The sequence below is a fragment of the Xylocopa sonorina genome, chromosome 1 (genome assembly GCF_050948175.1).
Source record: "Xylocopa sonorina isolate GNS202 chromosome 1, iyXylSono1_principal, whole genome shotgun sequence".
Taxonomy (NCBI): Eukaryota; Metazoa; Arthropoda; class Insecta; order Hymenoptera; family Apidae; genus Xylocopa; species Xylocopa sonorina.
This window is the reverse complement of record NC_135193.1, coordinates 6,168,308-6,181,739: the sequence shown is the minus strand read 5'-3', so window position 1 is coordinate 6,181,739 and position 13,432 is coordinate 6,168,308. Positions and strand designations below refer to the sequence as shown.

Sequence of the window (13,432 nt, the reverse complement as noted above, 5' to 3'; positions counted from 1 at the left end):
CATCGATATATCGCATAGGATTGATACAAAATTAGACGCGTGTTAAATTCAAATGGACGAGAATTTAGAGTTAAATGGAATCTAAGTTAATTTTGAACTTGTCACACGTTGGATGCTCGATTAGTTTCAATTTCCTCGCGTTCTCGTCGCGTGACCATTTGTCAATGGTAAATTCGTTCCGTCGAGTCCACATCAGTGGCGATTAACGTCCTCAGTTTTACAGATTCCAACGTGTACCGTACACTTAATTAATTGAACAATTGCATGGTGAGTACGTTTTTACGACTTTACAAGAAAATGACCGGCACACGTCGTTACATGCTGCTTGTTGTCGCTTGAACGGGTTGATTAAAGCTTGTTAGAGTAAAACGCAGGACTAAATAGTTTCACCGTGTAAACGCAATTAAGTATGGCGAAGCTGTCGTGCTCATCGTCGTCGTTCTTCTGCAAAATATATCTGACTATCGTTTATAAATGTTCGTGTACATGTCTGTTGATTTTTATGTATATTTACTTGTTTGTTACACCCTTAAAAAAAAGCAAATACCGTGTTTCCATCATGGAAGGTACATAAACGAGTAAAGAACAAATATACAACGGTAGAAATATGCGACATATCTTTGACGTAGGTATGAATTACAATTTTTGCTGTGTAAAATTATAGAGAATACTTTTTCTTTCATTTACTTGGTGAGAATATCGCTTATCCAGTTGGTGCAATAAAAAATTATCGATTGATATGAATGTTTGAACGTTGAAAATATTCGTTACTTGTTTTCGTTATCGCTGAAGAACCAAAACGAACGCAAAAGGTGCCAAGAAAGCAGGCAAAATTATCGTCGCCATTCGTTACACCGCTGCATACTTGTCGTGCTATTCGAACCGGAAGGATATCAGCTCGCGCGTAAATTTGTATTATGTCTATTTCGTACGGGAAAATACGACGAGAAGGTGGAAAAAATTGTGGACACGGATAGATACGAACGCTTCCGCACGAGATATATTGGCTGGTATTTCCTTTTTTGCAACGATGAATCGACGAGACGGACGCGAAACAGAATGATATAGGCACCTGTAAATTCTCCGTGACTATGGTTATCTCTGCTGTTTTAATTTACACTGATTTCTGTGGCACACCTTCTGTGCTACGTCGCGCTTTAAAGTACATGAAGCTTTATCTGAAAGAATTTCCATAACGAGCCATTATAGTAAGAATACAAAACAATATCTTTTTCGTATATACACGCACACATACGATTAAAAGTAGAAACGAAGGAAGAAGTGAATTATCGAAGAAAATAAATTTTTCGTAATTTTATCGTTTCACGAGATAGAAATAGGAGCAGACAAATAAATAAGTGATGAATTTTTCTTCTAAATATTTATAATAATAGCCGCGATAGCTATTAAAAGTATCGAATAATCTACGTAAATATGGTATATTTTAAATAATTTGAACGTCGTACACCATTGCCGTACGTAAAGGAGACATTCGGTAGTGTAACGTGGAATCATAAAAAAGGGAGCCATCGGAATGCAATTATGTTTCGATACGCCGTAATTTCGTGGCTTCCGGCCATTCTCGGTGAACGGAGACCGACGAAGAACGTGCACAATTATGGGCAGAGACCGCAAGACGATTTATTATGCACCTTTCGACCACCATTTAAATGCAAATTCCTTGATTACCACTGGTGCTAATTGCTACGTGCTCGCCCGGTCATTCGCACTCGACCACGAATTGCGAATTGCCAAAGCGGTTTCCAGTCGCAGCGAATGTTGCTATTTTATAATTGCCAACCGATGAGCATAAATAAAGAAAATAGGAAAGAACAACGAACGCGCGGTAATATCTTTTAATATCGTCTTAAATTATAAACAATGCTGGTTTTTGTGCAAATATTAAAAAACATTCTTAATCCGTTAACAACGCGTGACACACTTATACATTAAATTGTACTAACAATTAATTAAAGAAAGCAAATAGTCAGTTTTGAGTAAATACCTTGCGTCTGACTAAACTCGCCACGATCTACTGTGACGGTTCGAGCCATCGTTGGCACTGTTTCAAACGTGTTAGCAAATAAACGGTATTTACTCATTTTAATTTCTTGAATTGCAAAAAATCAATATTTTTCGTCTATTTCTCTTCCTATTTTGGACGTAACCTGGACGTCTCACAATTACAGACGCTGAAAATGGTATTAAATGTCGTTAAAGCAACTTTTTAAAATGATTGTGACCTCCCAGAGAACTTTCATTGATCCAGAATTTTCTCCAGCGATATTCTTGTATAAACAGTGAATTAGTTATTTGCATTGGTTGGTACGCTGCACAAGTAACTGGGTATAATGTGAAAAATACGACTTCCGAGGCAATCTGATATAGTTAAATAAACAGAGGAGCGAGAGGATAATTGAATTGGATGAAACAATCGCGAGCGTAAAATTGCACGTAAAAGATACTTCTATTCTAGAGGGAGAGAGTAAAAAATTCAATAACTGCTGACTAGGAAAAGAAGGGAACGATTAACCTGGTTATCTTATTTCTTAAGGCGCTTGTCTTCTCCTTTCCAGTCTTTTAAATTAAATTCTTCTCTGTTTCCTTTGATAACTTGATACTGCAATTTTTAATCGGGCAATCGTAGATTTCATGAACTTTGAGAAAGTTACTTCCACGTCTTGCATTCGAAATGCAATTAAAAATTGTTTTCGAACCGTTTTCCTAAGGGAAACCAGCTTTCGTTGAACATGTCGCAAAATTTGTACATCTCGATGCGCATTCGATGTTCAAGCTTTCTCAAATTGACTCCTGCTGTTCGCGACATAATTTTTCGATATCGCAAAGACTGCCTTGTTCGATCAACGATTGGTCAAACTGAGTAGCACTCGGAACGGAATAAAAGAAACGAAAGAAGAATATTTGCTACATGCATTTTGCGCCTTTGTGTTTCGTAGACTCAGAACTCGATGTTCAAGCGCAACCTAGTGTCACCCGATTCCATGCTCGAAAAGTGAACGCTCTCACTGGAAACTGTCTATCGCTGCAAACATCGCAACTCGCTTCGTTCATCTAATCAATTAGCCGTCCCAGAGCGAGCGACCGCAATCACCGACACGATTTATCGATCCCGTATCTGTTTCTCTTTACAGATTACCAGATCGAGTGGGAGGGCAACTGGATCCGGGTGTTCCGTCCGGACGTCGAGTGTACTAACGGCATCATCCACGTGATGGACGCGGTGTTCATGAAGGACAGCGACGTGACGGTGACCGGTGGTGCCGCGTCCCTCACCAGCCTGGCACCGCATTTAATCATGATCCTGGTGGCCAAGTGGCTGCTTTAAGGAAGAATCACTTCGAGTTTTGTCAAAATAGGTGCACCTAGGAATTTATTTCGGGACCGTCTCCGATCGTCCTCGTCCAGGGGAGCGTAGTGCGCGAGATCCGCGGATATCATCGTCGAAGCTAGTCGTCTTGGACGATCGTTTTGCCCGCGTACCGACTGTGACAGTTCCCGGATTGTTTCGCGATCTCCGCGCTGACGTTGCGTAAAACTGTGTTCGAGGCTCTTTTGCTTTCGCCTGCCCCTTAATAAAACACGAAAATAAAATCTCCCATCCCCCGCCCCAACCCTCCCCTCCTCCCACTAATTAAAATACGTTCCGCGAGAGAAGAAATCGAGGCACGGTCGATGAATCGGGGACGATCCTGAACGATGCGACTCCAGGTCGAGGCTCTTGGGCTGATCCTCAAGGGGACGTTTAAGCGGGTTCCGTCTCGATCAGACAAGAGCCGAACGATCGGTGACTTACGTCGTCGAAGCTTAAAAAACGGGGAGCGTACTATTTAGCGGTTTCAAAGTCGAATTATCGTCGTCAGTAATGGGTTCGCTACGAACGAGCAGGTGTTATTACGTAACGATAGAGATTCTCTTGATTTGAAGTTTTATCGTATCGATAGGAACCAGTCAGACGTCTCTCGCGTGTTCGTGTACGCCCCGCGACGTCCACGATGGAGAGTTCGAGGGGCTGGACGGTTCGCGGGAAAGTGGACAATTCGCGACACTCGCAGGAGCACGCGAACGGGACGACCTTTCGCGAGTTAAAAGCGCCATTGATCGTACCAAATGAGTAATCAACCGTACCAACCGATAACTTAGATAAGCTTTACGGACGGGAGAGGAGCTCGGAGGTAGAACAGAGATTTCCGAGGTACCTCCTTCAAGTACAAGGGCAACGAGGGTCTGTTCGATTTTTTCGTTACGCTGACCACAGAGGAGAACACACTTTCTTTTCCTCGGTTCGAGCTTAGATACTCGGTTTTACGTGTAAGTATATGTTGGGCTGAGTTACCACGCCGGCGTTATTCTTTTCTGAACGACCTAGGATTACGATCAGGCAGACAGATTCACTCGACGTGAATCCGTGTCGTTCTCACTTCGATCATACTCGATACAGAAACGCAGATGCAACACGATGCACAGCGTGATGTCCCGCATCCACGTCGGTTCAGATCGAACGCCGTCGACATTCAGGCCGTAAACACTTTTCGTACAACTAACGTATCGCCTAATTATGGTACTTCGATTTCATTGACAATGATGCGCAATAGTTCTGTGTGTATGTATGTGTGAAGCGTCATTTCCGTTGGCGTGGGGATCACGCGGCGAGGCACACGAGCCGCCATCTTGTCGCTACGCTGAGTACTCTGTCGAAAGACCGCGTTGCGCCGCGTTTCCGATTGAAAGTTTGGACCATTCTTTTCTATTCGTATGAAACAAGTTTTCTTACGCACGTACCACTGTTTCGTTTGAAATATTGTACTTATACAGTATTACACGAGCATAATTTAAGGCTGGAATATAAATTACACGATAAATGTATCGTAGTCTGACTGTAGAATTAAATTTTGGCGTTTAAGCGACTAATTTTTTCACGTTCACTTTTAATTGTTATCAATTGCAACTTTTGGTATCGATAGTAAGCGCAACTTCGTTTACATAGCAGAGTAGTTATAAACATCTAATCCTACCAGTAACAGATTTATTTGTACTCAACGAAAAGTATGGTACATTCCAAACTTTCGAGCGGTTTGGCAACACGGATAAAATAAAATCAATCCTCGCGAGTAAAACGATAACGAAGAGGCGTCGTTGTCACTCGACGCGTGATTTAGCGCCGTACATGTGATTTCCAATTACACTTGCTCTCTGTATCATATCGTATTACACTGTCTACTTACTGATAATACTGCCACCTGTGTCATCGCAGGCCGAATGTGCTTGCGAACGAGTTTTTGTACAATTATCGTTGAAAAAAGCGTAAGCTTTACCCAGTAGAAGTGACTTGATCACATTCCGATGTTGTTCAGAGTGTTCGAGCGAGCGATTGCGCTCCAAAGGAAACTAAAGGTGACGCGTTCCTCGCCTCGATACGTTGCTCGTGTTTCGAACGCGCGTCTAATCTTTGTTCGTGGACCTGAATGCTTGGAAACACCGTTCTTCTTCAAATTATAAAACTACAAATAGATTCGACAACTCTTCCTTTCTACATGGTTCGAAGTGTGAATTGAAACCGAAGAACGCGACGCATGCGTTGATACGAAAGATGTATTTTTCGTGAGTACGAGTATACAGATATACCAAACATATCGATATACATAATTTGCAATCGTTAAATCTTACGAGACCGCATCGAGAATATCGCGGCAGTACGAACACAAGGAACTGTACGTGGTAATGGATGCTTCTATCCTTTAATTTCTTCGTTCAACGCGAGAATTCGCTCGAGCAGACTGTGCAACACGTAAAATACTCATTCAGAAGCTTTTTTTTATCGACTGTACAGTGCTATATATAATATATCTATATCTATATATATATTATATTAGATCACCTGTGTCAATGCATCACAATCGCAATAGGGTTGCCATCGGGATTACTGCCGGGTTCGTATTTCGTTTCGACTATAGAACGTGGTTCAATTTAACCTTTTCCCTATCTTACTCGACTTCCCTTTTATTCGATATCGAATTATATAAATTACTTGATTCGCGAGACCTCCGATACTTTACACTTTACACGCAATCGGTACAAAATATAATGTTGGTATGTCCGTTCACCAAGATGGCGGAGGGTTAAACTGTAACCGCTGCAATTCCAAAAACCAAGGAGCAAAACCGGAAAGTTACGAACAAACGACACAACACAGTTTCATTCCACGATTAGTAAAAGCTTAGCTATGTGTGTGAAATTAATTGCAAATGAAAAAATATATTGCGCGCGTCCGTTACAACGGGGAACAGACAGAACCTGTGAGAAACACTAGAGACCAGATAGAAGAGGGAAGAATCTAAGTAGAGAGCAAAGGGACGCCTAGAAATTTCGTTTCGCCGCTGAAACAAGCGTCGCGATAAAGGGAGGAAAGAGGCGGGAAAGGGGTTGTTCAGTAATCGAAACGCCGAAACCAAGGAAGAAGGGACGAGCTTCCGGCTGTTTCACGCGCATTAGCGAAAAGAGGAAATGTGAGAAAAGAAAGAAAAGTACAGAGTAGAAAGAAGACTTGTAATTAACGATTCATTCAGCTATCGCAATTTTTTTTCCACGAAACGGATTAAAGAAAACGGGATTAATAGAAAAAAAATTCGATGTTATACGTGTTAATATCAATCTATACATATATATAAAAGAAGTAAATAAATATATATAAATATATGATAAACAGAGATATATTGACGAGGAAGAAAGTACGATTTGAAGCGAGAAAGACGGGAAGGAACTGAGAGCGAAAAGAAAAACAAAAATACTATCAAATGATACCTTAAAACTTGTTGTTGGGATGAATTGATATTATGAATTATTATTATTATTAATTATTATTACCTATATAAATATACATAAACTCTAATAAACACTGTTTGTTCGTTAGATGAGAGAACTAAGATTAAAAAGGTGAAAAAGAAAAAAAACGAAAAAAAATAGCGAGACTCTATTTCTTCGTGTAGATGTGTCTTAAATATTCAGCTTGTTCAAGCGTACGCCGAAACGAATCGCATATTCACAGCTGTGTCTGGGTTGTGAAAACTTGTGAATGGTGTGAATGGGAATGCGAGGGGCGATATTTCGGATCTCGAAATGGCCGTCACACGGAACTCTCCGCGGAAGTGTCACGTTTAAGAGAACAGCATATCCGACCGTTCCCTTGTGTTCCTTTCGACGTTTCTTTTAAACGGTACCCGCGATACTGTTTCGTTCCGTTTTCACGAACGATCATTCGCTGTTACGCGCATCTCCCGGCTAACTCTGAACATATACGATAAATCTTGCAAATCGAATCGCAAATCGTTCAATTAAAATAAACGAAAATAAAGTTCGGTTAATACTCGATTGTCCATATACTAGGTGTAACAATAAAGTTTCGAGAATGATTCAATTGATAATGCGATTTCTTTTCCGTTTCTTAAACGATCAATCAGTCTGTTTGCAAGTCAGTTTTCGAATTTAACTTCTGGCACAAACTTTATTCACGCGAAGGTGCAACGATATGTAATTCATATTTTATCGCCACGATATTATTCTTAAAACTTTATTGTCGCAACTCGTACATGAATACCTACTCTGTTGCATATCCATACACCAGCACACGCTTCTCAACTGGCTTTTGTCACTTTTGCGGCAAAGGATGACACGTTTTTCCATACTTTCATGTAAACTGGAATTCATACAATTAACGGCTCCGATTCTAAGCTTAGTGCATCGTAAGCGTTGGTTGTATTAGCGAGTGGATGATCAACGCTCTTAATTGTACGTCAAAAATAGCGGGATCGTGGAAAAATTGTACAGTTTGACGATGATATTCTTGTTAGCGATTTAGTAATATTCGAAACATCGTTGCTATCTAAATGGATCTTTTAATTTTAGGCAGATCGAAATTTTTAGTACTAAATAATTGTACAATCGTCATAAAGCACGTGATACGAGTAATAATACATATTAGGGAAGGCAGTTATACAAAGTAATAACTGTTTTGTTATTAAAAAAAAAAAAAAAAGAAATCATGCCTTGATCTTGGGGGCTAATCGTCATATTGAAATTCCATGTAACATAGTAATTGGAAGATGTGTTAAACTATAAAGGGATTTAATCAAATTTAACTCATATCAGAGTTTCGTTGGAAATCTCTTTGTCCTTACATAAACAACATTCTGTTGCCTTCGCGCGTGCGATTCTTTTGAACATACGCATCGAATTTTATATAAATGTCAACAATTTGATACAATCTTGCCTTTCATCAATTTCGCTGTTCACAGTTCTTGAAGAGAAACGACAAGAACTTTAAAAACTTCTTTCGTACCCTTAAAGTGCCATTTACATTGATAAAAGTTAACGTTTGCATAGTGTAACTTGTGCAAGAAATAAAGGAGTCCTTAATCAGTGAACTTATATCGCGTTCAAGCTGCCCAATATAAAAATTACATTTTCTTCACTGATAACATAATCGTTCGCAGCGATTTTTTAACTTAACGAACGTCTTCTTTCTTTTCTAACTTAAGCAAATTTTAATTTTCGAAGACACATGGAATACGCAAGCAAAATGCGAGCAAACTAACATTACATTCGTTTCGACGATCGACCTTTGACACTCCTCATACTTTCGCGTAATTATTTGTACATTTTGTAGATATATAATACTCGCCACTACTGCGACAAAAGAAAACACCACTTCTAACGTTTAATGCACATTAAATACGTGGACAATTAGTCGTTGTTCGTTGTTCGTGAATCAAATTCCAGTGTTTCCTCGGACACACGTTTAGATCGCCTCGTTGTTAAGTAACGCGTAAGGGGAAAGAGATTCGTACCAACCGTTCCTCGAAGCAATCATTCTGTCACCGTCACCTTGTTATTACTATTATCGATTCTATCATATAAGGAGTTACTATCTGAACTTTAGGGAAATCTAGCGCTAAGGCAACGCTCGCAGGAACACAGGTGAAAAACAATCGCGAAACTCGCTACGTATGCACATTTCCTACGTAGAGTACCTATACGTTACACGTATCCCATAAAGGGCACCCTTTACAGTAGATCGCCGAATCTCGAGATACTTGTGAGAGGTGAATATAAATCTCGTTGTATTAATTTTGAAACTTGGAAAGCTATTTTTTTTTTTAATTGTATCATGGTTCCGAACTAAAGAATACCTAATTATTGCTGGGGAACTTTGGGCTACAATTTTCGGTTTCGTCAGTGTAAAATCTCTAATTGAACGAGTAATAAGTAACGCCTCTTCGCAAACGATAATACAAATGCAACTGGTAACCAACGTACGCGACACCTTTACGTAAATCATTACTAATTAAGAGTGTAATAGGGTAAGGAGGGTAGGAGGGTGGGAGAGGGTATCCAAATGGAGGGATAAATGAAATTTTTTTGTTCGAAAGTTACAGGAAGAAACGAGAAAGCGTAATGTATAAGTGATTGAATATTTTAAGCGTTGGTTATAGGTACCACCAGACTAAACAGGATTAAACTAATTGAATTTGACTAATTAAATTTAACTAAGAATTATTTATTAGCTATTATATATATATTATATAATATATGAATATATATATATGTATATTGTATACCTATAATATAGTAGGGAAATCAAATTTTATGTACCACAGAGCTATTTGTACAAAAGCCGTTTTATTTCGACATCGTTCATCCATGAATTAACGTCGCTCGATATAATTTAATTGCCAGCAGTGTAACTTGTTAATCGTTTAGGTGATACATACGCATATACATACATATATTTTAGATAATTAATCAGCAGAGGATTCTAGTTTTTTCTTAGGGTTTAGATACTGTACGTGTATTTTCAGAGTTAAATCATTTAAGTTTCATTTGACGGAATCACAAATGACCGCTGATCGCGGAGGGCGGCGGACTTCTGTGTAAAATTTTTAGGGGAGACTTCGCGCAACTTCGAGCCATTTGAATTCGCAAGTGTGTGTGTGTCTATATTCATATACGTAGAGCAAACGAGGCGGCATCGTCGCCGGATAATTCCAAAAGGGAAGGGGTAATCGAAAATTTTGTTTAATGTCTGTGAACGTCGTACGAACGCAACGGCACCTTAGTCGTCATTTTACCCCTTGAACGATCATGTCACTTGTATCACGCTTCGACCTACACCGTGTAGACTCCGATCGCTTATGCTGTATGATTTTGCAAAGAATAAAGAACACCTACATAATAGTTTAAGTGGCTTTCGTTGATTGAAGCGCGTCGTTTCAATGTGAACGGAAACGTATTGTGTTTCCAATCTTCTTCAGACATTGAACAGGCAGAAGTATCTACGAACTTGTTTGGAAATGGTATCTATCAAAATGTCCACATGTCGTTCAAGAAAGAAACGCGTATCGAATATCTATGTTCTTAAATTTTGCATCGCAAATTACGATATTATTTTGGCTGTATAATTTTACAAAAAATAAAGAATACTTACAAGACGAGTTCAAACACCGCCTACTACTTATTATTAGTTGTAAGTATACATATTTTCACCGATTTCCATAATAGAATAAAAGAAATTGAACCTTTTACATTACATATCAAAGAACATCCCGTAGATCCTTTAGAGTATTAAAGAATTCGATGAATTGAAAAAACAGTCGAGCATTAAATTTTTATTAACAAACGTGAAATGCTTGTACCTGTCGACTGTTTTTTTCCTACCTTCGTCCTACTTGTAAATTCTTTCAAATCAAGCAAAGTGTATTATTTGCACGCAAACAGGATTAACTGCATTAAAAGATTTTTATACGAGCGATATAACTGCAGTGAGGTAAAACGAATCTAATTCTCAACCTGTAATTATTAATATCCACTGGTAGACTGTTGTAGTCCGAAGCATCTTCATTTTTAATATCCCACCTCTCTATTAACTTTAGTTTCTTAATAAGCCGTTCTGACTACTTTTTTTTGTTAAGATTATATTATTTGTAGGATGTGAGCGATTTGGAGTGCGTGCGAATGGGTATATGTGGGCGCCAGAATGTTTGTGACGAAATAAATAGAGTGACTGCGTGCGATTAGGTTCGAGAGGTCAAGGTGCGAAAGAAGAGTGCTTGGAAAGGAAATAAATGAAGTAACTGCGTACGATTGGGTTCGCCTAGATTCGTTCGAAAGGCTGAGGTGTGAAAAAAGAGTGTTTGGGACCGAGCAACAGGAACACGGTGCATTCGAAGAGTGCAAGAGTCAGTATCCAGCAAGCAGCGATAGCGTAAAGGCAAGAGTAATCAGCGAACAGGGACAGTGCGAAGACGAGAGTATCTAGCGAACAACGAACGACTCAGAGTGAACAAGTGTTTAGTGGATAAGGTTGTTAGCTAATAAAGTTCTTGTTTATTTATTAAAAACGACTACTACTCATCTCTCCTCTGAGCGCCTGGATTGAGATCTACAACTTTGTGGGCCCGTCCGGGATTAAAATTTGTGTCCTAGATAATTATACCAATAAATACATATACCAGTGTGGCGGCTACGATTCCTGGTATTTTCTAGTCGTAAATTCTCTAAAGAAATAACAATGCGTTCCTACGACACAGCGCAGGTCTGGCCACCGCGGGTTAGCACTTGGCGACCAGGCCCGCGCGTTTCCTAAACCCGATACCCGTCTGGTTTGTGTCCATCATCTGGGCCAAGCAATTGTTTCCCTTAAGATTTCGTCGCGACTGAGCATTGTCAGTCGCGTACGGCAGATCCTTAAACTTGGTTTATTTATGACCAATTTCCGTCCGTTACGTTTCGTGGAAACGTTCACTCTCCTCGTCTGTGCATCTATCCTTTTCATTCTGGGATTTCCCATCCTTTTCTATACGCATTTTTAAGGGACGACATTTTCGTCCTCGCGACAGTTCGATTCGGACAGTTCGGTTAGAACGACGCAAGCACATAGTTCTGTTAGAACAACGCTAGCATATAGTTCGGTTAGAACAGTTCGGCGAGAACACCCTATTCGTTAGAGCAACCTCCATATTCGTTAAGAATTGTGAGGTCAAGTTGAGTTTCACTAGAGTCGCGTAGCGACGTAAAAGAGATCGTAGCCATAGCACCGCCCCCAACATTAAGAACTGTTGTTTTATTATTGTTTCGCTATTGTTAACTGTTGTCGTTGTTATATATTAAATTGTGGGAAAAAAGGTCGAGTGTGGTTTCTTACTCCCGTTGCATTACCCTCACCAGCAGTACGATAAATCTAAACATACCAAAAAGGATTATAAAATATATTAAATCTATGTGACTAGATTATGGGCTCATCGAGCATGTGCAATCTTTACAGTTACTGGTTACATGTTTGCTACACTTAAATGTTACAATTGTCAATATTCTTAAGCAATATTATTTATTATTAAAAAATGATTGTTTTTATGAGACAATAAGATATAAAATGACAAAAATTAATTACTCCCCGGCGGGGAATCGAACCCCGGTCTCCCGCGTGACAGGCGGGGATACTGACCACTATACTACCGAGGAGGAGATATGGTTCCAAAAGGAATTGGCCGCTCATAAACAAATACATTTGTTACTGTTTTATAATTTATTTTTTATTACTGATAGATTAAAATAGGTCCATTTCTGAATTAGACAAAGTTTAAAAACCAAAAAAGAAGGAGTTCAAGTTGGAAATATGGTGCGGGTATGCGGGCAATGAGATATAATACAACAAAAACTGATTAGAATACTTACGGAAAATGGATCGCTTAAGAACGCTCGCTAAAAACTAAAAGAATACTCGCGATTCCTCCTCTTACGGTTAACGTCATACCTCCTAAACTCGGTGGTGGAAAGGAGGGGAAAATTTCCCAAACATGAGTCTTGACCCTCGAAGATAAAGAGAAGGTTCGGAGTGCAAAACAGATGTTTACTTCCTCTTCACTTCGAGGGTCAAGTGTTTTCGATGGTGGTCTGCACCACGGGATTGTAGCCTTATTAATAGCGTAAAATACACAGATATAATATAAAAAAAACTTTAATCACAGTGTTCGTTCTTCCTCGATAGTATAGCGGTTAGTATCCCCGCCTGTCACGCGGGAGACCGGGGTTCGACTCCCCGTCGGGGAGTAATAACTCTTTTGTTACAAGTTATTTTGTTACGAGTCTTATCCCAAAATTGTTCCCTTTCTTCACACAATTTACTACACATTAAACTATTTCTTTTACAAGTAAATGTATCATTTACAGTACGGGTAGTAAAACTGGTCGTTACAAATTTTCTACTGTAGGCAAAAAGAGAGAAATGAGTGGTGTTAGGGCCCACATGCTCGACAGCCGCGTCAAGTGAGACGATGACGGGTTTTATGGTACGGACTCGACCTGCCAGAAAAGGATCCAGACGGGGTCTGGATGAAGCGAGCACCATAAAACCTGGTCATCG

The 13,432-nt window shown here is 39.6% G+C and overlaps 1 protein-coding gene and 2 non-coding genes across 7 annotated transcripts in view; 2 read left to right on the top strand and 1 right to left on the bottom strand.

Moving 5' to 3' along the window:
• Fas1 (fasciclin 1 Fas1 domain-containing) overlaps positions 1–4,028 on the top strand; it is a 230,481-nt gene extending 226,453 nt beyond the window's left edge. For all 5 annotated transcript variants that reach the window (XM_076910293.1, XM_076910272.1, XM_076910278.1 and 2 more), the window contains one exon: positions 3,153–4,028. In XM_076910293.1, coding sequence (XP_076766408.1) covers positions 3,153–3,346 — 194 coding nt within the window. In that variant the 3' untranslated portion in view covers positions 3,347–4,028. The remainder of the gene's footprint in view (positions 1–3,152) is intronic.
• Positions 4,029–12,459: 8,431 nt separating this feature from the next.
• Trnad-guc (transfer RNA aspartic acid (anticodon GUC)) lies at positions 12,460–12,531 on the bottom strand. Its single transcript has one exon. It is a non-coding gene; the product is annotated as a tRNA-Asp (tRNA).
• Positions 12,532–13,047: 516 nt separating this feature from the next.
• Positions 13,048–13,119, top strand: Trnad-guc (transfer RNA aspartic acid (anticodon GUC)). Its single transcript has one exon. It is a non-coding gene; the product is annotated as a tRNA-Asp (tRNA).
• The last annotated feature ends 313 nt before the right edge of the window (positions 13,120–13,432 follow it).